Here is a 27,210-nt window from a genome sequence, read left to right as displayed (position 1 = left end):
AATATTTTACTGCAATCAAATATAAAAAGGAAACAAAAAATTACGGATTATTACATAATCTATTACAGTTGAAAAACCTTGACACTAAGATGTAATGAAATGATTTTATGATTAAAACCTTATAAAACTTTATGGTGTTTATTTTTCAAAAATTGAAGCACCACATGCCTAAGTAAATCACTACCTGTACGTTTACGATTTTAAATTTCCCATTTTTTTTTACATTTGTGTGTCAAATCTATCTTACCGGCTTCGTACACACCTTACCGGCAGAGAGTGAAACGTCAGGCGGTAACGTATACAGAACGTCTGAAGACGTACCTTGCCGTAACGTAATATTACATAAAAAAAGTACGAGTTTATTTTGAGTTTAGCAGTGCTAGAGTGGGGTATACTGTTGGTAAGGTGGATGATTGTGTGCTTAAACTACACTGACGGTAAAGTTGCTAATAGAATGATTTTTTTTTACGGTGAACTGGGGTTTTTTTAAAGCGGGGGTAGTAGTTGTGTGACACCCCCCCCCCCCTCACAGCCAGACAGTGGGATGAGGGTTGTTTGACCCTCACAGTGGGTTGTGTGAGACTCACAGTATGGGTTGTGACCCCCCCCTCCCCCCTTCCTTGTAAGGATGCACTTGTAATTATATCCCAACCAGAGTATCTTTCAGGCATCTTTTCAGATGGTCAATACCCCCAGACGAATATATATATATATATATATATATATATATATATATATATATATATATATATATATATATATATATATATATATATATATATATATATATATATATATATATATATATATACATATATGCTGAAGTCAGTGTCCGCCCCAGAAAGGAAATTTTAAGCCACCCCCTCCCCCCTCACGCTGAAAAATGTGTATAAGAACCCCTGGTGCCAACTGACCAAACAAAAACTTTCAAACACCTGTACAACTCAGTGCCATCTGACCAAACAAAAACTTTCAAACACCTGGGCAACTCACCTGAAAGAACCAAGACGTCTGCCCCTTGGTACCAGACAAAACGTTGAATTATACAAAAGTTTTTTGTAATCGTATCTGTGGATGGAAGAAATAAGCAACGTTATCATTCAGGTACATTTATTTTCTGGTGTACTGTACTCTTATTTAAATCAGGCACATAGTACATGAGATCTAATTAATTAACATACATTTTGTACATTCATCTAATTAATAAAAATACATCGTGTTCATTCATCTAATTAATTGATATACATCTTGTTCATTCATCTAATTAATTAGCATCAAGAATGTGAAAATGACCCGAAGAAAACATAATGTGATATACAGATGACCCACAAAGCTTATGACCCACAGACCCCTGACCCGTAGTAATGTCTGACCAACAATCCCTTACGATGACCCACATATCCCTTGACCCACAACGCAGATGTCTCGCGGGCCACTGATCAGTACAAGTGATGACCAATACAAAAGTTGACCCAGCAAACAAATGACCCTTAAAACGTACGAACAACTGACCCAACCACTCAGAAATAAAATGACCAACACACCACCTGACCAGAACCCACAGACAAGTTTGTCTTAAAACTTTAAAAAAACCAACCACGGACTATCCAGGAAAGAAGCGCAACAGTAAACTTAATTACCTCCCTGCGCAACTCGCCCAAGAGATGGCTACAAACACCGAGACTACGACGAGCTGATAATTCTAGCGAGGAATTATTTCAACATCAAGCTTGGATTTTAAAGAGAGATTTGGGGATTTGTTTTTTCGGGCGCCGGCTTTAGGGCGCTTTTTTTTCTGGGCAAGATCGATGTCTGGAGTCGAAATACAAACCTCGCCCTACACGAGCTGGCGGATTGATTTGAAAGCTTCGATACCGTCTGGCGGGAGATTAGATTTGCCATCCCGCACGAGCCGGTGGAGCGAGGGCGTTTCATCTACTAATACAGTAGCGGCGGGTCTGAGGGCGGGGATGGGGGGTACACGTGAGACGGCTATCTCGAGACACGATAGCTTCAGATACGTCTTCATTGGCGGGTAGTGGCTTCAGGTAGTGGCTCTCATTGGGGGGGGGGGGTAGTGGCGTCACTAGGTCGGGTGACATCCGGTGCTTAAATATCGATATGATTTCAATAGTTACATAAACAGGACAGAAGTGAATTCCTCGGCCAATAAACTATTTTTGTCTCGGTGTCACCCCCCCCCCCCCCCCCGCCCATAACATAAAATGGTGTCACTCCATTAGATGGTAACTCGGTATGGTGCGCACAACTCATTCTCGCCTTGTGACTGTAGTAATATGTAGTGGCACTGCGTAGCGGCAATATGTAGTGGCGCTTGGTGTGCAATGTGTGGTGACTAAGGCGAGACCATGTGCGGAGCTTTGTTTTAAGTCAGGCTTTATAAGATCAGGGGTGCCACTCATTTTCTAAGTGAATCCTGAAAATGAATCCCAAAATTTTACCAATCCTGAAACTAAAATTTGAAATTTTTGAAACCCTGAAACTTAATTTCGCGCGGAATTTCAAAATAAAATGGACTATTATTTCATTATTTTTTGAGACATTTGATTCATATTATGTTCAATTTACATTCCTTTAAAATGGATTTATTTTCTTTGTAACAAGCTTGAAATAAAAATTAATCTTTAAAGGATTGTGCTTACAACAAAATTAGTTTACAATGTTAGTCCCACCCATCTCTAGGCCTACCCCATAATGTGCTATTGTAGAACTCCCCCCCCCCCCTCCCAGCCAGCATTTATAACATTACTGTATTTAATTTTTGAGAACTTCCTAGCTTGATTTAAAGTGTGTAGTCAGCCAATTGCTAACCTCTATGTCTTGTTATTGAATAATAAGCGCACTATATGCAGACCCCTAATAAGATTGTCACTGTACTAAAATACAGGGTTGACTTACTGTAGCTATTCAAGGCTTTAATTATTAACAGCCACAACAAAAACCTAAAACCCTGTTTTCCCAATCAACCACCAATGGGGTCATCCATAAATGATGTCACGCTTTTTTGACGATTTTTACCTCCCACCTCACCTCGGTCACATATCTGTCACAAAAAGCCAGACCCCGCCCTCTAAAATGACGTCACACCTCAGCCTACACCCCCCCCCCTAAAAATTGCAGTCGAATTTTTCTTAAAATACGATATTTTCCAAAAATCTTGTCTGACCTCTGTCAACATAGAGTATTTTAATCAATTCCTATTACACTTTATTGAAACAATATTCTAAAACGCGAAATAACGGCTAAAATTAGTTTTCTAACATAGCTTTTGGATAATGCAAAAGTGTGATGTGACACCATCTGAACCCCTCCCCCTCATGACAAAATTACGAACCCCCCTCCCCTTACGAGTGTGACGTCATTTATGAACGACCCCAACGCCCCCACCATTGATATACATGATGACGTGAAGAAATATCGTGGAAGTTTTAAGTCCATATCGCGAAATAACAGAATTAAGTTAATTTTAAAAATAATTTTAGAAGTAACTACGCTAGTAATACTCATGTCAGAGATGTAGCCGCCCCAATAAGTGAAAAGCTGATTTTTTTTTTTTACAAGCGGTTGGGAGGGGGCAGTGATAGCGGCTATTTTCTCAGACACGGTACTTCAAGGTTTTTTAAACATTTCAATGACGTGTAACTAAATTATAGCAGGCCTACATATTTTGTTTAATGATATAAAACGATGCAGTTCTAGTTTTTTTTTCTTGAATCTAGAAGAAGTCCCTTATTAAAAAAAATAACCACGTTAAAATTAAACAGCGCAAGTACTTGTAGAACTGCCTTGACCGAGAGACACGACTCAGACTGTGTTTGCGTGGTCTCATGACGTAGGTCTTACGGTCAGCGCGACCTTGAAGAAGCGGGTAAGAGGTGGTAAAATACATAAAATAGTCCTTGAAATAGTTTTTTTTCTTTTCTTTTGGTAATACCAAATACAAAAAAAAAAATTATTTTTTTTTTATCGGAGCCAAATCTTTCGGTTTTTTTTTTTAAAGACCATCGGCGATGCTAGTGAGCTTGATCTAGTACTTGTAGGCTTTAGTTGTTTTTATTACACAGCCTAGCGGTATCCCATTGATGACATCACGTAAATAATACGAGTTTTACCCCCAACCCATATCGTCATAAATAGCCAGACAACCACACCACGAATGACATCAAAAAGTTTCGTCTACAGCCTCACCCATCTGATACAGCCGATTTGTATTTGGTCCTTGGCGCACGCGTGAGATTGTTGCTGACGTCATTTACTATTCATTTTTTTCGGAAAAGGCCATTAGCGGGAGTGTTGGCGATAAAAACGATTTTTACAATGCCAAAATTTTCAAGCTTAAAACGATCTAAATTTTTTTTTTAAAATGCAAACCCGGAAATTTTCAAACTCTAATCTTGCGAATCCGGAAAGGGAAAAAAATATGATTCTCGAATCCGGAAATCCGGGATATCCCGGAAAAGTGGCACCCCTGTAAGATCCACATTTTAAAAAAAATATTACGATTTAATTAAGTAAATGAGTTAATTGAGTCAAGTGTCGTGACACTGTATTTAAAAGTGATGGCGTAAATAAAAGTGAACTGGTCTAAAGATGGGGTAAGCAAGTCCGGTTGGTAAAAAAAAAAAAACATTTGAATTTCGAATGAATTATACAATGTAATGTGCTCTAGGCGGTAGACCTCGACTATATTTGAATCGGAAATTCCCGCTTTTGTTGCCGCAGCTTCTCATTTGGTTCGGAAATTCCCAGATGGATCAGCGCGGCGAAGATATTTCCCAGCTTGCGGGCAAGAGCAGCTGATGACTTACTGCATGTCCCTTGAGGTTAACGAGGGAATGACGAGGGGATGAGGGAATGATGAGGGAATGATGGGATCGTGTTTAGGGGGGGGGGGGGAGCGGCACAACCTGCAGTGAGGGGTGGATTAGATTAATCACACGTCTGCTGTCGGTGAGTTGTACCGGCGAACAAAAGATGTTGGGCTGCACAATAAAACCACTCGTTACTTTCTCAATGGCCGCGAGTCAGTGGAGGACGAGGCTGGAGCGAGGGCCGTAGACAAGTCAGGCGGGTAATAATGGTGATGACGTTTTGACACCTGGTAGTTAGCACAAAGCTGGGACCAGCTGTCGCTTCAAACATTGGAGTTAACATTTGAAAACGTCAACGTTTGAAAACGTTATCATTTGAAACATAGGAGTTGAACATCTCAAAATGTGAACGTTTCAAACATTGGAGTTGAACGTTTCAAAATACACAAGCCTTGAACTTTGCCGAGGACGCTACCTACGAACCGGCATTACTTTGGGTGAAATCTACTAATATACATAAATAATATAACTGCACGGTGTCGGTAACTTATGATGTTTTATTTCTGAGCTCAATTGGCAGGCTCAGCACTACCCAGTACATGGCTTCATCTGACCAATGGGTCACACGTGACCCTTACTATTGCCCTAACAGAAACAAAAGCTAAAGAAAAACAATACGATAATGCCTTGTGAATGTATATGCCACTTGATGATGACCACATAGCTGGACAGTACTCCTAGCAAAACGCCAACGACCAGTTGACATGAGACCAGTGGCGAGTGGTTCTAAAACACAATTAGTATCTCTAAAGATGATGTAAAACTTAACTAATTATAACGTCTGAGAATGTGGCTACCCTGATTAATCCATTTCATATCTCTATTTCTGGAAGCCAACTAAAAAACAGCCATCAAAATATATTTTCTCCATTAAAAAATCACCCCTACCCCCAGCCTAAGGCACAGTCAAAATTTTAACATCGATTTCATCACTAACGTGTGTCCCCTCAGCATCCAGTAGCGATGCTATCACCAAGTAATTATTCGTCTCGAATATCTCGCAAAACCTACAGCTTAAGACAGGGATACGAATCAAGATCGATAACTTAGGGTAGACATTAGTTGTAGAGCGACACCTAGCACGTTTATAGTAGCGCGTTGCGTGGGGGGGGGGGGGGGGGGGGCACTTACAAATTAAGAAATTAAGTGCATATCACATTTTTTTCATAATTTTATTTTCAAAAAGTAACTGTGCCAATGATTTAGCAGGTAGTAAAATTTTAAACGCCAAAAAGTTCCGTTTACATTAGTTAGGATTACATTTCACATTTTTTTTTTAAAAACTCTCCAAGCCCTACTCGGCAAGTGAATACCAATGTGCACAATTCTGCGCACGCGATCATTGACGTCACACCTCAAAATACTCTCCACGATCAAATTTCACCAAGAAAATCGTCAAGACAATGTAGGTCAGTGATGGCGTGCCTCTGCCGCCTCTCAATTATACATCGAAAAATCGAACCCCCGTTACTGCCGATCCAGGTAAATGACCCAGACAAAGACACTCAATCGTGAGCACCGTGGTGGGGGGGGGGGGGGGCATGTTAACAAGTCAGGCGTGAAGACAACGGATGCGCCGACAGCTCAATTAAAGTTTAACCTCGAGGTGCTCCGGTGTTAAACGAGACGGAAGACATTTTTTTTTTATGTTCACACATACGACAGGGACGTAACCAGTGGCGTGAAATTTAAGGGGAGGGGAGGGTAGATTTACAGAGGTGGGGTAAGGGAAGTAAAGTAAAGGAATTGTGTTCTTCATTAGTTTTAACCTTTTGGGCGCGAAAATCAAGTTAAGATCCCATCAGGTGGATTTGCGGGGGATTACTTGCTCGAGCGCCCCATCTACCCACACCAGCGCCCCACATACCCACGCCAGCACTCTCACCCCCACCCCCAAAAAAAGTTGCACCACCAGCCAAACGTCACCACCCCCATTCTGCACTTTAGAACAGACATGAGAAAATGTGTCGTGCCTTTGAAGGACTTCTCTAGCATCCCCTGATACAACACGAGCCAATGGCGTTACCTAGCAACAAGGGGAGGCAACTAGAATATACTTGAGGCAAGAGTAGACGAGAACTACATTACGTAATGTCTTTTATTAGTTGTGGTCATCGACTGTAAAGGTCAATTTTTCGACACAAATGACCACTCCATCGGACAACAGTGAGTCACACTTGACCTTAACTATGGCCTAACAGCGACACAAAGTAAGGAAAAACTCACTACTGAGATTTTGGGTATCCTTGTTTGAGATCAGAGAAATACCTTATGTACGTGTATGTATGTCCAAAGACAATGAATGACCACATTGCTGGACAGTGCTACTGATTTTCATAACCATCATGTGACCACATATCACATGAAGTTACCACATCGAAGTAGGGGCGTCACACGGTGGGGGGGGGGGCGGGTGACACCACGATGAAAATTCATAAACTGAATTGTAAAAACAACGTTTAATCCAGTTATAATGTTTAATCCAGTTTCAATGTTTAATCCAGTTACAATGTTTAATCCAGTTACAATGGCAGAAATAGTAAGAGAAGTGTGACACCAAACCGAAAATGCTAAATTATTGGAGGGGGTGGGGGAGTGACACTTCAGTTACAGCACCGGGTGACACCCGACCTAGTGGCGCCACTCTACAGTAGGGTACTGTCATTATCGCTACCGCAAGATTGGAACTAGCTAGTTAACCCCAGCCGGTAATGCGATGAATGAAGGAAGACACGCCAGAGTCCAGGGTTCAAATACCAGCTAGCTTGACCTGTGACACCGTCGGTACCAAGGACAACTTCGTCATGGCGACGTGGAAGAAAATAAACTATTTTGTATAAGGATAATGATGATAGTCACCACTACCCGTCAATGTTCAGAGGTTCTCAACTTGGTCTCAAACAGGGGTCAGTTAAATTACAAACTAACCATTTCTTTTGACCCTAACTTCGGGGGGGGGGGGCATCCATGATCTGTAAGTGTTTTAAAGTACCACTTGCGTTACGTAATCATGTCCGTTTACATGGGATAATCACGTGTGAAAACAGTGCAGACAACTCAATGGGGTGGGGGTGGATGGTAACTCACATTTGGTGTATAAGCTCTTGTCAAGAGAAAATCTCACCCCAATATCAAGCATAGAATTTTTTTTTGGGCTGAAATAGTCAAAACTCGAAAAAAAATTGACCCCCCCCCCCCTTTTAAAAAATAAAATACGAAACGATCAAAAAGTGTAGCTCGATATAATCGATTCCCATTAAGGAGTTTAAAAAATTAACTTCAGATCTCTTGTGTCTTGTCTTCTGAGACCGGTCTTAACTCCCCTCGCCCAATCCCTCGCCCCATTACACACGGCGCGAGTGATCAGACTAAAAAAAATCAAGGGAAGGTACTCTAAAACAACAAAAGACAACTCGAAGCACTGCCACGCATGAAATGTAATTCTTTTTATTTGAAATGATAGCATTTCTTACTGTCAATTATCTGATTATTCGTGTAGGTTGTTCGGACGGATGTGTATGTAACATGGCAGATTGGATTCATGGGGTCACATTAGAATTGATGACTGACAGGCATCACAAGAGTTGAGGCAAGTGTAGTTAAATCAACCGGGCGTCGCGAGGGTTCGTACATATATACGGACCGTCCATATATACACACACACACACACACATATATATATATATATATATATATATATATATATATATATGTAACTAGGGGAAGTTACCAAGAGACATAACGTGTTACAGTCTGACGTCACAGTGCAGGTGTTGGCTGATGCCAAGGCGTAATATCTCGGGAAGCGATACGAAAGACGGTCTGTCAACTTTGATGTGACAGGATGCAGGTGGCTTATTAAAATCGGACTGTACGACAGAAGCGGCGTAATGCAACGATTACGATTACGATTATGATAGGACCGAATATGACTACGATTTCAAGGGATAAATAGGGGGGGGACGGCGGAGCTCGACCCTTTTCCCCTCTTGCCTCTTTCATCGCTCGCTTAGATCAGTCAGTCTGTGTGACTATGTCAAGTCGGTTATAGAACGGGTTAGCCGTATTGTGTTAAGGAGGATTATAGACATGTGGATTCAGTTATATGAAGCCTAGTGAAGGACTGTTAGGGGTCAGTTGATTCAGACTATTATTGAGAAGCATTCCTGTTGATTTATTGTGTTATTATGAAGCATTTCTTGATTCATGTAATAAAGGATCAATAGCGAACCTGCATCTTGAGTATCTATACTGTGGTCAATGTTGTCTAGAATGAGTGGTTAAACTCGTTAACACGTGGCACTACAGGCAATTAGGTCTCATTACATGTGGCGTTGCGAGCATGGTAACTGTTGGCTCGTTACAATTGGCGTTGTCGGCAGGATAAATGTTCGCTCGTCACAATTGGCGCTGCGAGCAGGGTCACATTTGGCGCTGCGAGTAGCCTAGGTCACATTTGGCGTCGTCGGACAGGATGAATTCAACTAGACTTGCCGTTTAAGGCACCTATAGTCAACCTTGTGCATAACTGTGTTTAGTGTGTGTGTGAATTCGGACATTCAGGAACTGTGAAAATTGAGGAACGAGGAAAAATTTTTCATACACACACGGTAAGAAAGAACTCTTTTTTTTTTAGTACTTAAGGAAGAAAATGTCTACTCTGGACGAGAAGCAGACCCATATAGTGGTCCTACCCAGAGAGTCCCATATTAACAAATTTTACGGGGACGGAGACCCAACTTTAACCAACAGGTTCAGTGAAGAGGTCAAAGCGGCCTGGGCCTCGAGACATATGTCACCAGAGGAAAGATTAAGACTGCTGATGGGCAGTATAGGTGAAACGGTTAGGGCAGAGGTTAAGTGCCACGATAGGACCGTCCAATCAGATCCAGATAAGGTGCTAGATCTGATTATGGAGACCTTTGGGGAGAGACGGTCGGGAGTGCAACTGCTATCGGGATTCGTGGGCTTAAAGCAGAGAATGGCGGAGAGTGTGATGGAGTACTCACACAGGATGAACAGGGCCTTTGATTTGGTAAAGGGCAAATCACCGGACATTGATGTACGCCTACTGGATGACCATTTCATCGAGGGGCTAGCAACCCCGATCTTAAGGAGAGAGTTGAAAGAGGAGGTCCACAGAGACCAGCAGTTGACCTTCCTTCAGGTCAGGAACTCAGCGATCCGCAGGTCCGAGGATGAGGACCAATCGAACTGTTCGGTGGACAAAGTCTCTGTGCCTCAACAGAGACAATCCCCACCCACAGGGGCCGACACGATGGAGACCATGATGGCTCAACTGTTGGCCCACCTAGAGAAGGTTGACCAACGCTTGAAGTGGTTGGAAAGCAGGTCAACAGCTGAGAATCAGGAAAAGAACGGGACAAAACAGGGACGGGTTGGACGGCCGTGTCCTGCCAAGCCATCACTCCAATGGACGGCAGACGGTCGACCAATTTGTTTGTCTTGTTCACAACCCGGACATATGGCACGGTACTGTCCGGTGAAACGATCGCCCTCTGTAAGGCAGGTCAAGGCTACAGAGCGGCGAGGTAATGACTTGGTAAACAAAATGACAAAGAAACACAGTAAGGAGAAAAAGAAAGGTAAAACACAACTAATGAAAAAAATGAACTGTGAAATGAACTTGAATGTTGAAAAGTGTCAAGTGAACAATTTGTTGGTAGAGAAAAATGATGATAAGAAGAAAATTGGTAGACTTAATAAAGGAATTCAAAGTCTAACCAGGAAACTGGATAGGAAAAGTTCATGCAAATCAAAAGCACAGGAGAAATGTTCATCTTTAAAGTGTCTGTTATCGGAAGAAGTAAATAAAAATATTAGACAACAGAACAGTGTTGGCAAACTAGAAGGAATGAAAGAGTCTCAAACAAGACTTGAAGAAAAATTTTCAGATATTGAAAAAGAACTTCAAATTACAGCAAGGCTGGGATCCATCGAACAGCGATGGGCAGCAGAATTGGCACTCGTTGACCTAGAGAGAAAACATCGCCCGGGGCGGTCCAATGGCAATGCGGACGCCTTATCAAGGAATCCTTACGAGAGACCGGGTGATGAGGAAGAAACACTGACAGGAATATGTGAGGTCAGAGCGTCAACAGATATCCCTCATGGGGTACAAGTGATGCAGAACGGGCAGACCGGGGTGGAGCACATATCCACGGAACCCGGACATATGGACATTAGTGATTTTAATTGCCTTAATCACAAAAAGATAAGAGATGCCCAGAGAACGGATAGTGGCTTACAACCGCTATTGAAATACGTCCAGGAACAAAAATTCCCAGGAAGAAGGGAAAGAGAACAATTTGGTCGAGAAACAAAGAAAATACTGAGTCAGTGGAACCGTCTCAGTATAAAGGATGGTGTTCTCATACGGAGAATTCATGACCAAATTGATGGGACAATACACCAGGTGGTGGTGCCTGGACAGTTAAGAGAAGAAGTGCTAAGGTTGGCACATGACAGGGCAGGACACCAGGGTCAGGACAGGACGCACAAAATATTACGACGGAGGTGTTACTGGCCCAATATGGAAATGGAGGTCAAACGCCATTGTGAGGCTTGTGTGAGGTGTCAGCATGCGAAAATGCCAGTTGTCAAAATGAGACAGCCATCAGGACACCTACTAGCGACAAAACCACTAGAGATTGTGGCTATGGACTTTACGTCGTTGGAGCAATCATCGGATGGGACGGAACATGTGTTGGTAATGACTGATGTATTCACCAAATGGACTGTGGCGGTGCCCACACGAGATCAGACTGCCAAAACAGTGGCAAAGGTATTAATAGAACATTGGTTCATCAAATATGGCATACCAAGACAATTACACTCTGACCAAGGAAGGGCTTTCGAGTCAGAAGTAATTAACCAACTGTGCAGCCACTACGGGATCAACAAATCTAGAACAACCACATTTAATCCGAAGGGAAACGGACAGTGTGAACGGTTCAACCGCAGCATGCATGATTTGCTGCGTACGCTAGAACCTGAACAGAAAAAACGTTGGCCTGATTTTCTCCCAGAGTTGGTATATCTATACAACTGCACACCACATGCCACAACCGGCTTTTCGCCATACATGTTGCTGTTCGGACGAGAGGCTCGACTCCCTCTTGATTTGTTCCTAGGAAAAAGGGAGAGTATGACTGGCTCATACACCGCACTGGAATATGTGAATGAACATATGAGAAGAATTAGAGAAATGTACAGGGTAGTACAGGAAAGACTAGAACATGAATCTCGGCGAAGGGAACCGCCGATACAGACGAAGGACCCGCCACTCAAACTGAATGACAGGGTATTACTGCGTAGCCACCCGTTAGGCAGAAACAAAATCCACGATCTCTGGGGACAGGAGATATGGCAAGTCGTGGAGATGCCTAAAGTAGCAGGTGGCCCCTTTAAGATAAGACCCATCGATCACGCCAAACCGGATCGGTGGGCGAATATTGCTCAATTAAAGAAATATTGGAATAGGCAAGAAGAGCAGTTACACACAGAGAAACCCAAGACAATTAGGGAACCGGAAGTTATAACGGAAATTCACATACCCATTCCGGAACCATATCACCATCAACAGAACAACAGCGATACGCAAGGGGAGGATACCGGCAACAATGAGGATCCCGGTCCCTCCAGAAGCAGAGAGACAGTAGACCATCAGATAAGTGGTCCGCGGAGAAGTTTAAGGAACAGAAGGAATACGAAATTTTTTGTCAGCAACCATCAATTCTTTCATGGTCGCGCTGGTATGAAAACAGACTGTTCAAAGAGCTATAGAAGTGAACTGGTGAAGGCACCAAATGGAAAGGGTGGATGTGAATTCTAGAACTGTTTTGTGTCTCAGAAAGATGATGTAGACACAGTTGATATGTGAAATAGGTAGAACTGTCAATCGTATACGAATGGAACGTCGTGGACAGTGAGTGGAACAATAGATTTTTTTTTACGACTGTGCGATTGACTTTGAAGGACTGCACCTGCCAAGCGTTGTTTGTGGTTGAAAACACACAAAAAAAGCAGGGGTGGATGTAACTAGGGGAAGTTACCAAGAGACATAACGTGTTACAGTCTGACGTCACAGTGCAGGTGTTGGCTGATGCCAAGGCGTAATATCTCGGGAAGCGATACGAAAGACGGTCTGTCAACTTTGATGTGACAGGATGCAGGTGGCTTATTAAAATCGGACTGTACGACAGAAGCGGCGTAATGCAACGATTACGATTACGATTATGATAGGACCGAATATGACTACGATTTCAAGGGATAAATAGGGGGGGGACGGCGGAGCTCGACCCTTTTCCCCTCTTGCCTCTTTCATCGCTCGCTTAGATCAGTCAGTCTGTGTGACTATGTCAAGTCGGTTATAGAACGGGTTAGCCGTATTGTGTTAAGGAGGATTATAGACATGTGGATTCAGTTATATGAAGCCTAGTGAAGGACTGTTAGGGGTCAGTTGATTCAGACTATTATTGAGAAGCATTCCTGTTGATTTATTGTGTTATTATGAAGCATTTCTTGATTCATGTAATAAAGGATCAATAGCGAACCTGCATCTTGAGTATCTATACTGTGGTCAATGTTGTCTAGAATGAGTGGTTAAACTCGTTAACACGTGGCACTACAGGCAATTAGGTCTCATTACATGTGGCGTTGCGAGCATGGTAACTGTTGGCTCGTTACAATTGGCGTTGTCGGCAGGATAAATGTTCGCTCGTCACATATATATATATATATATATATATATATATATATATATATATATATATATATATATATATATATATATATATATATATATATATATATATGGACGACATCAACTTAATATAAGCCCGCAGGAGTCGCACCTTCATCCACCCTCCCCCGAAGCATCTCACCCTGAACACCCCATACCTCAACGATCGACACACAGACGCACCAACACCCACAATGACCCACGTTTTGACCACGTGATACGTTACAATTCAATAAAGAACTCACCCCCCCCCCTAAACAAAAAAAACCCATTTACAATTCGTGGTGCTAAAAAATGCGGACTGCCCAGAGATAAAGGTCTTGCCGGCACTTAAGGTCAACAACGAACGGACATGGCTAATGTCCACTCAATAAAAAACAATGGCAAGAGGGGGGGGGAGGGATGTAGCTCCGACAATCTTAAGGTCCACAAAGAACGGACAACGTCCACACAACATAACGGATGGCAGGAGAAGGGGGAGTGTAGCCCCAACAATAACCGTCTTCCATCTTTAAACCATACATCTTGTAACACGTTATGAAGCTGGCCCCCCAAGCATCGCAAAAAATAAGATTTATAACCGCCGCATATTAAACACACACACACACATCTTCTATCTCTGGCCCTCGCCAATCCTCGGCCCTTCTAGTTCTCCAGGCCCTGAAATCATCCCCGAAGAAGAAAAAAAAAATGCCCGGATTGGATGCTCAGAATTAGCCGCTGTAACGACCCACTCTCCAGATTAAAGAGCCGGGGCGGCGTGGTTCAAAAGATAAAAAAGAAAAAGTGAAGATGTCTTTAAAATGAGCAAGCTTGGGGAATATCCGATCTATTAATAGATTACATGTGATTACTTAAAGTGTGTACCCTGTGCCACATTCCATCTGGGAGATAAACAAAAAGAAAGATTTCTCCCATCCGAACTTATTTAATTGGGTTTTCCCCATCACACAGTATGTAGCGAACTTCAAATTGTGTCATTTTGTGTACATTTGCTACGGTACTTACACAATAAATTTATATCACTGTGTTTATTACTTAAACGTCGTGTAGCCTAAATAAATCAGTTTATATTTATATTTATTTATTGCTTAAGTTTCGTGTTCACAAAAAAATGGTATTACTTTTTGTTTATAACTTAAAATTTATTGTTCACTTATTAAAATTGTATCACTATTTCTTAATTTCTTTATTGTCATGTTAGTAAACTAAATTGAATGTCTATACGTTTATTACTTGAATGTCGTATTACTATCACAATTTGTTCATAAATCACCCTGTATCATTAGGTATCAGCATATATCCCGTTCATGCACAAGACACATATCATGAAAGATAAAGACAAGTTCATCTGCTTAAATTACCTCATCATATAAAGGGATGGTGTTGTCAGCACTCTAAGACGTGATAAGTACTCGAACTCGAGATTCGATCTCGAGACTTTTGTGTCAACAGTCATTCGCTCTAACACCCGACCAGGCCGTCTCCGTTACCGCAATGTGTAATTAACAAACGACAAACACCAACAAATATCACATGTCATGCTCACCCTTCGCTGCTTGACCGACCATCATTAACTTTTCTCGTTGGTGCCCAGGACACACGGGTCGCTCGGTCTATCAGTAGTATTTCGCCCTCGCAGTCATTGTGTTACAGATTACCTTGTTTTAGGGTATTTGTACACAAAATATATTATACACACAAGTGTTTTCTCTTTAGTGGGGATGTTGATCACACAGTTGGTATAAACTGAAGAACCCAGCAACCAAACCTTCATTTCGTACAGACGGTCAATGATAATACCTCAACCACAAACTTAACCATTACCCTAACTAACTGCCGCTTAAGACTCTACCCTAACCTAAACTAACTCTGCCGGTTGGGACACACTTATCCGTGTGTCGCTATGTTGTCATGTCTGTACAAGCCCATGTGGCAGCGACACACGACTGTAACCAATCAGAACTCACCGTTGGTATGTTTATACCGGAAGTCTGCTTCCAGTAAACAAACACTGAATCTATACATAGCACCAAGCATCGTCTGCTAAAGCAGGCCAACCGACGCCACACCTGGGGGGATGGCTTCAATGGCGGTTATCTCAGACAGGTATCTAGGCCGGGGAAAAATATCCGAACGTTTTTCTTTTTATAGCGCCGGTTATAAACAGAAGTGTGTGTGTCAGAGTCGTAGGAAACATGGCTCAAGTGGGCCAATTTTAGTACTCGACATTGGCTCGGTGGTGCTGGAACACGGCTGGTGGATGGGAGCTTTAGGGGAGCTTTGGTGGCGAGGGGTTAAAGGTAGATAATGTGGCGAGGGTTAAGTTAAAGAAGGGAGATAATCTGGCAAGGGTTAAAGAAGGGAGATAATTTGACAAGGGGTTAAAGGGAGATAACATGGCAAGGTTTAAAAAAGGGAGGTAATGTTGCGAGGGATTAAAGGGAGATAATCTGTTGAAGGATTAAACTGTGATTGATAAGAAGGAGATGATGGGGCGAGGGGTTAAATAATGGGAACTGTATTGATGGGGTAAGATGGTTACAAAAATGAGGTAACGTAATGAAGGGTTGGAATCACATGGAAGCCTATTACTTATTTTGGGATATTGCGAGCAGGGGGGTCGGTAAAAATAGGATTCTACATCGGAGTTTTGGTTGGGTGAAATAAAAACCACGTGATCAGGTACTAACACTCCCACGGTCAAGTCACGTCCCCCTTCAGACAGGTAAAGAGCTGGCGTGAAACTCGGCACTCGGCAGCACTCGGCGGCTGACCGTCCCCACGTCACCCCACCACGAGCGACGATTGGTTGCAAACAAATCGTTCTTTTATCCCGGGGCAACGGGTAATCAACGGGCCAGGACCGCTTGGTCGCCCAACCGTAAACAACAAGCATCAATAATATCTCAAGAAACTCGTGAGCGATCCGCATGAGCGGTGCTGGGTGTTCCGGATCGGTGAGCCGAGATATAAACAGACAGGGGCCGCGTTATCGCATACCTACACTACAGCCGTTACGTCTTGGCACAGCGGTCTGTATGCGGTCAATGGAGGGTCGTGCGGAGAGGACGTCACACTTCAGATGGAGGATTGGGTTCGGATCTTTGTGATACGGATCTAGGGAGGGACTGAAAAAGAGTGCGACGTGGCTTTTATTTATTTATTGAATTTTAAAAACGAAAACAATGATAAAGAACACAATAATTTTTTCTTCAGACTGTAATTATAGCCGGGGGGGGGGGGGGGGGGGGGGGAAGGAGAGATAGTAGTCTGGCTTTTGGTGAAGAAATGTGACAAAAAGGGGGTGAGGGTGGGGGTTAAAATAATGGGTAAAATTAAATGCGTGAAGTCATTAAAGAACGAGCTTCAGCCGTGTATGGAAATACTGTACACAGAATTAGTACCCCCCAGTACACTACACAGTAGCCTAACCGTCCAGATTAAACTAACCATACTCAGCGGATGTGAACTCTACTTCACTTGCCCTATAGACCGTCAGGTTTGAAAGGGAAACTTTACTTTACTCAGCAGCTGCACATAGCACCTGCCCATAGTACCTTACCACAGTAAGTGTACATAGTACCTGCCCACAGTACCCGTCCCGACGACCTCAGTACCCGAACACAGACCGACACCCTAATATACCCGTCACAAAAACTTGTGTTTAAAAAACGAGACCACAAGTAACGAGAACGGACGAGTAGTTTTATGACAGATCTACGCGAGTAAGTCAAGACGAGGGCGCTTGGATCAGTCCTGCCGACTCTACTTGACCTGAATACAACTGATTCTTGGCATCTGCTGTACCTTTTGTTTTTGCTTCCCCCGCCCCTCCCTCCCTCGGCGGCAGGTGGACATCGTGTAAGGGAGAGGGGTAGGTAAAAACCTGCCGTAAGATACCTATCTGTTTCTTACCTGCCGCTCTAGCTCAGGTACAGCGATCTACGGTAACAAAGACAAATCTTTTCGACATAACTGCCGTGACCTTTGGTAAAGTGTGTGTGTGGGGGGGGGGGGGGAGGAGGAGAGAAAGCAAGCTCGGTCACGTGATACAGGGCAACGGTTCATGTTTGATGTCGACACGTTGCAAAAAAAAAAGGGTAGCTCTTACAGGTGGAGATTAATGCCCTCGCCGTGGTTACACGACACCTACACGAGCAGGGGGACACCCGCATGTGGTGGTGCATTGTTCCAGATGTCCTCACCTCATCCTGATAAGGAATTAGCTCCCCCTCATCCCCCCCAACCCCCACAGCATCTACCCAAACAAAGCCATAAACAGCTCTCAAAAAAATTACCCTTCACAAACAGCCCTCGCCTTGACAGCCTCCACATTTATCTCTCCCTAAATCAACCACCCCTTCCTAACCCGCTAGAAACACATAGCCAACGCACATAGCAATAAACCCAAATTTAAACATAAACATCGCAGATAATAACATCCCAAGTATTGATCTACCTGCGGACACAAAAACAAGTTGTAATCAATGATTCAAAGGCCGCACGCAGCTCATACTAGCTGACTGAACTCGTTTAAACAATCACCCCGCGAGCTTAAGACCGAGGGCTGAGAATAGGTGATTGTTACCTAGGACCGTTCGAGGAAGGTTTGAATTGGCTACTTTCCGTTCTGCGAACTCTGCGGGGTCACATTGTCAGTGACCTGGTTTTCTGCAGGTGCAGGCGACAGGTTGTCCTGTTATAAAGATATTGCCACGTTGAAGAGGAGGAGGGGGGGGGGGTTAGATATTAATATATAATTTAATGATGTGTATCTAGATATTGATTTTTATACACATCTCACACTGCTAAGGTGGTGTATTCTACAACAGAGGTGCCGGTGGGGTGGGGGGGGGGGGGGGGGGGGGGGGAGAGACATACTATGCTTAGCCCGACGCTTGAAAGTTTCTTCTAACTAATAGGTTGTTGTTTTTTACGCAGGTCAAGGTAGAGGGTGGGTGGTGGTATGAATACTCATCAGGCGAAGCTGTAAATCATAATTTATGAAAAGCTTTAAAAACAGACTTTTTTTGAAGGGCCCTTGTAGGGTTTAAAAAAAGACAGGCGAAAAATATGCAATCCGATAAGCTTTATATTCATAACGACTAAAAATAAATACTTAAGTTTTTATTCATCAAGATTTATTTGTAAAAATGTGTTGAAGTTTTTATTCATAGAGATATTTTCTTAATCCGTTTCTTAAGACTCCCGTCGCTGTAATTAGCGCAGTGGCGTAGCCAGGATCGTCTCAAGGGGGGGGGGGTCCAATTTTTACCCGGGGACAAACTTTCGATTTGCACCCCCCTCAAACTTTTGATTTGCACCCCCCCCCCCCCCTCAAACTTTCGATTTGCACCCCCCCCTCAAACTTTCGATTTGCACCCCCCCTCATACTTTTTATATATACCTTTATATATACCGAGGGGTCTATGGGAGGGTTATGACCCCCCCCCCCCCTCTCTAACATCCCCCCATCTGCCTACGCCACTGATTTGGCGGTTTAATACGGGCATTTTGTTGTTGGATGTAAGTCTTCCTGCTGACGATTGATTGGGGAATTGTGACAGGGTTCATTGTGGCAGGGTTCACTGCGGCAGGGTGCGTTATGAGGATGCCTTGTGACAGCGTGTATAATGGCTGGGTGTGTTGTGACAATGTTCATTTAGACAGGGTTCATTGTGGCAGGGTTCATTGTGACATGGTTCATTTAGACAGGGTGCGTTATGATAGTGTGTACTGTGAGTTTGTGAAATGTGACATTGCGACAGACGTGGTGAAACAGTTCACAGAGCCAGTAAAGAGGGAATAAAACTCCCACATGCCGATATGGTATGATGACCTCAACTGTGACTGACACGGTTCGCTGAACTTTGGGTTGTGTGGTCGAGAGAGAGAGCAGACTGGTGCAGTGTGTCTGGTGTCTGTTTAATACATCATGGTAACAAGTGTATGGCTGAGGGAGAGGCCTAAAGGGGGGTGCGTCTAGAGAGAGGGGTGCGTATAGAGAGGAAAGAGAGGTGCGTATAGAGAGGAGAGAGAGGTGCGTATAGAGAGGAGAGAGGGATGCGTATAGAGAGGAAAGAGAGGTGCGTATAGAGAGGAGAGAGAGGTGCGTATAGAGAGGAGAGAGAGGTGCGTATAGAGAGGAAAGAGAGGTGCGTATAGAGAGGAGAGAGAGGTGCGTATAGAGAGGAGAGAGAGGTGCGTATAGAGAGGAGAGAGAGGTGCGTATAGAGAGGAAAGAGAGGTGCGTATAGAGAGGAGAGAGAGGTGCGTATAGAGAGGAGAGAGGGATGCGTATAGAGAGGAAAGAGAGGTGCGTATAGAGAGGAGAGAGAGGTGCGTATAGAGAGGAGAGAGAGGTGCGTATAGAGAGGAGAGAGAGGTGCGTATAGAGAGGAGAGAGGGGTGCGTATAGAGAGGAGAGAGAGGTGCGTATAGAGAGGAGAGAGGGTGTGTATAGAGAGGAGAGAGGGGTGTGTATAGAGAGGAGAGAGGGGTGTGTATATAGAGGACGGAGGGGTGCGTATATAGAGGAGAGAGGGGTGTGTATAGAGAGGAGAGAGGAGTGCGTATTGAGAGGAGAGAGGGGTGTGTATAGTGAGGGCAGAGGGGTGCGTATATAGAAGAGAGAGGGGTGTGTATAGAGACGAGAGAGGGGTGCGTATGGAGAGGACAGAGGGGTGCGTATAGAGAGGACAGAGGGGTGCGTATAGCGAGGACAGAGGGGTGCGTATAGTGAGGGCAGAGGGGTGCGTATAGAGAGGTGAAAGGGGTGCGTATATTGAGGGCAGAGTGGTAGACTTTTGGGGTCGAGGGGGAGTATGGGGGGGGGGGGGAGAAGCTGCGTATAGTTTATAAATTATTGTCCGCTTTTACTTGAAGTGTTTGTGTTTTATTAAATGTACACAAATAAACTTTGCCTTTCTTGAGATTTAGATCTACATGAAATAGTAAAAGCACTGTTCGTTCATGAAGTCTCTAAAACTAATTCCATCGACCGTTGATTTCACTATTAATAGATCCAAACAGAGAAGAGTTCGTTAACAAGATTGAAACTCAATCCCACCAACCGACTTTGTGAAATTAAATTTAGAGCTAAGGTTCCGATAGGTTGCTACTGATGGTATCAGAAGGTCATGATACGTCGTGGGTTCTGAGTTAGGGGAGAAAATATTACACTGGCTGATACAAGACGGCTTAGACAAATTCGATATGGAATTAAATATTTAAATAAACCTGGAGTGATCTCCCCTAAACTTTCTCGAATATTCTTATATAAAACAACAGGGGATGGGAACTCGGGCTATAGACATGATTTTTAATCCATTTTCTATCTATCTATCTATCTATCTATATACTACTAAAAGTCAAGTTTGTTTACATGTTTGAATATTTATTTGTTTTTTTTGTTTGTTTGTTTGTTTGTTTGCCTGATTGACTATCTCGCATGGTTGCACTCATCGTGGAAAGCTGTAAAATAGTATGTAGGTAGAGAAAAAATTTTGTTTTAAGACAGACTGTTAATCACACATTTATTTAAAGACGTTAATTAATTTATTGATTTATTCATACGCAGAGTAACCCATTTTTTTTTTAAAAGTTTAGAACGACCACTACACTCGGCGGGACCGTGACGTCACAGTTTTTTGTTTACTCTTTAGTACAATAAAATGGCGGCGTCTATCGAAGAAAATTGTGTTCCCATTCAAAAGTTTAACGCGTTCTAAATCTAATTTTCTGTCGGTCATAACTTTAACAATACGTCCGTTTGCTGTATTTATTACGTTCCAACACTTATATCAATTTTAAACTGTCTTTTTTCATTTGGTTTTACAATAAATTTCTCTAGATCTAAAGATCAGCTGTCGAAGGAAAGTTATGAATCTAGCCTAGATCTAGATCTAGCCTAGATCTAGGTCACTAGACTCAATGTAAATTCTAGAACTAGACTTAATGTAAATTCTACATCTAGAATCTATTTCAGGCCTTAATACATCTAGAATCTATTTCAGGCCTTAATTATTTTATATAAATCTTTGTTTGGCTAATTTAAGATAAATTTTAATTTGAAAGTTACTAGATTCTACTACTAGACTTAGATCTAGATCTATGCGCGGAGACTCAAAAGTATAGTATAAAAATTCATTTGTGACGTCACGAGTAAATAGCTAAGTTTGTAGCGTAGTCCGCTCTCATGCGGGTGGTACAGGTTCTAGACCAATATGTCAATGATATTTTTTTTCAATTTTTTTTTTTTTAGATGTGAATGATAAAGTTGCCTATCTGAACTTGGCAGGATACAGGGCAGGTGAAGTAGAGTTCATCTGTTTCTTTGTCCTAAGCATATGAAAGGATAGTGTGGTCAGAGACATGCTCGGCTGGAATCGTTTTTTAAACGATAAAAACATGTTGTCTGAGACTTGGCGGGACACTGGGCAGGTGAGGTAGAGTTGAGTAGGTCACATGTGACGTCAGTATATGAAGGGATAGTCCGAAATCGGTGTTTTCGGTGTTTTTAAAAGATAAGAAACATATTTTTGAATGTGGGGTCTGTTTTTTGTGACGATAAGTGACACTGCAGTAGCGTAGCGAGGAGGGGGGGGGGGCGGGAGGGGAGGCGGGGGCGGGGGCGGGGGGAGGTGGAGGGGGGAAGGGGGGGGGGCGGGGGGACATATGTTGGGGCGCCAAAATGGTTTGGAAAAATAAATTGAAAGGTTGAGGGGGGTTCAAATCGAAAGTTTGAGTGAGGGGGGGGGGGGTGCACATCAAAAGTTTGAGGGGGGGGTTGAAAATCGAAATCTTAGGGGGGGGGGGGTTAAAATCGAAAAGTTTGTCCCCGGGCGCCGGGAAGGGTCGCTATGCCTCTGAGTGACAGACGTGATGTTTTTTGATGGATGACCCCCGAAACCCACAGTTATCCAACGGATGACGGGTATTCTAGTAAATACTTACAGTTTTAAAAATAGAATAAAACCTCGTAGACTAAAGAATTGCACACCAAGTGAACGCCAAATAAAAAAGCGTATAATAGTGCGCAATATTATTAGTACTTTAAAAATTTACATTAGTTTTTTGAGAAATCGGAAGTAGCGTAAATTACTACTTCCGGTCAACGGAAATTACTCAAAATTTAACAGAAGGTAGAGAATTAGATCTTATACTTTAATGTGAAATTTCATTTATCTATCTGAAATAGTACTCAAGTTATAGGCTTTTGAAAAATTCAAAGTAGAAAAAGTACCACTTCCGGTTATCGGAAATCGCTCAAAAGTTGATACGGATCTACGATTTTGATAAAATACTTATATATGAAATTTCATCAACCTAGCTGTAACGGTACTCAAGTAATCGTGTTTACACACAGACACACACACACAAAGACAGACAGACACACAGACATACGGACAGAATTGCAAAGCCCAGTTTTTCAGACTGGATTACGCATAAAACCTCTTAATTTTGATAAATCTGGATTGATAATTTTTGCCCGATTAAAATAAGTCCTCTATACTTCGGATGTGATGAAGGGCTGAGGTGTAATACGGTGAAAATTGTTAAAATTTCAAGTGATTTTTGTGCACGATTACAATACTTTCTCTATACTTCGTATATACGAGAAAGTAAAAACCATTTAAATTTTTTTTTTCGGTTTCCTTACTTTCCTCGTGGTGGTGGGGGGGGGGAGGGGTGGTCGTGAAAAAAGGTTATCTAAGAATGTCAACAAAAGTGTCTGTAAATTAACATAATATTCAGGTAATAAGGGAGGTGGGAGGGGGTATTACATTACATTGGTCAAACAAAACTATAATCCCCGATACCACAAAATCAGGCGAACTCTACTTCAACTGTCGTTATAAAAATACAATCGATCGCTTCTCTGTGTCCGCAAAATAAAACACGGCTCGAGTTTGTAAAAGTTTCGACACGGCATCGCTTCAACGCCTGGCAAACATTGGCCGGTTCAGTCTATAATAAATTCCCGCACGGTAGAAAGCATGTTATCGCCAGCACACCGGTACTAAACGCCGAGGTAGTTTTATAACGGCCCACGGAACACTTCAACCCACTGATAATTGAGTCTTTACGGACCGTCAAGAGCCTGTGTGGACCAGAACAAATCCACTTTTAATACCGTCATTAAAAAAGCGACAGGCTTGCCACATAAAAAAAAGTGAAGCCAACCGTAGCATACTTGTGTTTACTCATGGACGGGAAGGAGATTTTTAGTCCACGCTGGTGTCGTCAAAACCGTGACGAATTTCTCCACCCCGCCCACCTCTCACCCCGACCCACGAGCATAGTACATGGGAAAGGTTTGGAGGCTTAGACGGGTATTGAAACCCAGCGAACCAATAGATCGTTGGTAAGTATCCTTTCACACAAGTAATCAACTGTTCTGGCGACTTTATCGCACCTAGAGATCAATGGATCTCAAACAATATTTTATCGCCTCTTGAAGTCAGGGGGTTTGCAAACACAATGTGTACCACCGCTAGAGATAAATGGTTCTCATACCATATTTATACAGTCTTATTGTGTTTAGGATAGTAGTAGCTATATTGTTATTGTCTTTCAAACGTGTATCTTAGCATATAATTGTATATGATATATATATGATATATATATATATATATATATATATATATATATATATATATATATATATATATATATATATATATATATAGACAGGAGGCGGCTCCTAATCAAAATCTGAGAGCAACATTGACACTGGGTTTAGCTACATCTTCCTGCAGACGACATAACGGCTAGCGTGAGTTTACCAAAGAAAGAATTTCTCTTTAAAAAAAAAAACATTAACCCACATTTCTAAGAGATAAGAATCTTCAAGACGCTGGCTCTAAAACTGTTTTTTTTTCTTAAATCAAAACTCCAGGAAATTGGTGGCTTTTTAACGAGTTTCGTCCCACTCTTCTTCAATGAAAAAAAAATTGTCATTCCAAGTTTTTAACGTTCCCGCGCGGGCCCCTCGTAGCAGACGATCTCGTTTTGTTACATCACGACCACTTGAGACAAACCGAAATTCCTAGGATGGGCCAACACTGGGAGAAGAGCAAGGTAAACAGACCGACTCAATGCAGACACCCGTAGATAAAACCCTCGCCCGACAGCTCGGGTATCGGATTCAGTCTGAGGGGGAAGGGGGGACACATCTCTTGGAGTTTATGACGTACTTCCGGAAATCTTGGGCCCAGAGTTGTCCTACAAGATGGAATGACTGAGACGGCGAGGATTTAATTACTTTACCCTGACCTCATCACGTGATTCTGTGGGCAGTTTGTCTGGGGGTGGGGCTGACTGACTGCACGGGATTCTGTGGACAGTTTGGGGGTGGGGTGGGGTGGGGCTGACTGGCTGTGAGATTGATGTCCACACACAGCATTCATCATCTGATTGGCCATTTAGGGATTATCTTTGTTAAAACATTTTTTTATGTATCAACTATACATCAATATTAATGTTTACCAATACAAAAAAAAAATTGAGGCCAAACTACGAAATCCTTAATGTTACAAACTTAAGTACAACGTTAATTAGAGCCACTTATAAATTTGTCATATACACCAAAATACAAGGCCTCACCCACCACTTGCAACATCCTACACTACAAAAACACTACAGCAACAACACTATAAGCAACAACAACACTACGAGCATTAACAACACTTCAACAATGTAATTCATTGTAACTGCATTATTTCATCCGTTCTATGAATGAGTGTATACCAGGATGTAGTCTATAGGCTAATTATATTTACACGGATGTGCTAATGAAGGCTGATGTGTCCGTGTGGATGGTGGATGGTGTGTGAATTGATATATGTGTGTGCCGCCACGAGGCATATCAACATACCATAGTAAAAACAAAAACATTTTTAAAAAAAAACTAAGCTGGTATAAAACCTTGGAACATTTCTTTCTTTTTGACCTTAACTTTATATAAAAACAACAGAGTTTAAATATGCACGTGAATATGTGTGTGCTACACATACGAATTCATCATTTGTACAAGAGTTTCTCAAACGAATGTAATGTGACTCATGCAGTATCTGTATCTGGCAGTATCTGTGAGTGTGAGTATCTGTGAGCGTGAGTATCTGTGCAGTATCTGTGCAGTATCTGTGAGTGTATCTGTGCAGTATCTGTGAGCGTATCTGTGCAGTATCTGTGAGTGTATCTGTGCAGTATCTGTGCAGTATCTGTGCAGTATCTGTGAGTGTATCTGTGCAGTATCTGTGAGTGTATCTGTGCAGTATCTGTGAGTGTGAGTATCTGTGCAGTATCTGTGCAGTATCTGTGCAGTATCTGTGAGTGTATCTGTGCAGTATCTGTGAGTGTATCTGTGCAGTATCTGTGAGTGTGAGTATCTGTGCAGTATCTGTGCAGTATCTGTGCAGTATCTGTGAGTGTATCTGTGCAGTATCTGTGAGTGTATCTGTGCAGTATCTGTGAGTGTGAGTATCTGTGCAGTATCTGTGCAGTATCTGTGCAGTATCTGTGAGTGTATCTGTGCAGTATCTGTGAGCGTATCTGTGCAGTATCTGTGAGCGTATCTGTGCAGTATCTGTGAGTGTATCTGTGCAGTATCTGTGAGCGTATCTGTGCAGTATCTGTGAGCGTATCTGTGCAGTATCTGTGAGCGTATCTGTGCAGTATCTGTGAGTGTATCTGTGCAGTATCTGTGAGTGTATCTGTGCAGTATCTGTGAGCGTATCTGTGCAGTATCTGTGAGTGTATCTGTGCAGTATCTGTGAGCGTATCTGTGCAGTATCTGTGAGTGTGAGTATCTGTGCAGTATCTGTGAGTGTATCTGTGCAGTATCTGTGCAGTATCTGTGCAGTATCTGTGAGTGTATCTGTGCAGTATCTGTGAGTGTATCTGTGCAGTATCTGTGAGTGTGAGTATCTGTGCAGTATCTGTGCAGTATATGTGAGTGTATCTGTGCAGTATCTGTGAGTGTGAGTATCTGTGCAGTATCTGTGCAGTATCTGTGAGTGTATCTGTGCAGTATCTGTGAGTGTATCTGTGCAGTATCTGTGAGTGTATCTGTGCAGTATCTGTGAGTGTGAGTGTATCTGTGCAGTATCTGTGAGTGTATCTGTGCAGTATCTGTGAGTGTATCTGTGCAGTATCTGTGCAGTATCTGTGCAGTATCTGTGAGTGTATCTGTGAGTATCTGTGCAGTATCTGTGAGTGTATCTGTGCAGTATCTGTGAGTGTATCTGTGCAGTATCTGTGAGTGTATCTGTGCAGTATCTGTGAGTGTATCTGTGCAGTATCCGTACTTCTCGTACGACTCATCCTATCATTAGCGATTGATTGAGTCACATACATTTGTATGTATCCCAGTCTTTATGTTTATGTATGGTACACTCAATGTATGACACTAGATTTAACATGAATGTATGACACTGAATGTCTGACACGAAAAGTATGACACTAATGTATGACACTAGATGTAATATGTGACACTAAATGTATAAGACTGACACTAGCTATAACATGTGACACTAATGTATGACACTA

The 27,210-nt window shown here is 42.5% G+C and overlaps 1 protein-coding gene across 1 annotated transcript in view; it reads right to left on the bottom strand.

Moving 5' to 3' along the window:
- LOC131954615 (exostosin-1a) overlaps positions 1 to 27,210 on the bottom strand; it is a 76,093-nt gene that overhangs the window by 29,182 nt on the left and 19,701 nt on the right. The window contains exon 2 of the mRNA XM_059318392.1: positions 994 to 1,068. Coding sequence (XP_059174375.1) covers positions 994 to 1,068 — 75 coding nt within the window. The remainder of the gene's footprint in view (positions 1 to 993; positions 1,069 to 27,210) is intronic.

Source organism: Physella acuta, unplaced genomic scaffold, assembly GCF_028476545.2.
Source record: "Physella acuta isolate Inbredline_101_S28 unplaced genomic scaffold, ASM2847654v3 ptg001016l, whole genome shotgun sequence".
NCBI classification, from domain to species: domain Eukaryota; kingdom Metazoa; phylum Mollusca; class Gastropoda; family Physidae; genus Physella; species Physella acuta.
The sequence above is the reverse complement of the archived record's forward strand: the minus strand, read 5'-3'. Positions and strand labels throughout refer to the sequence as shown.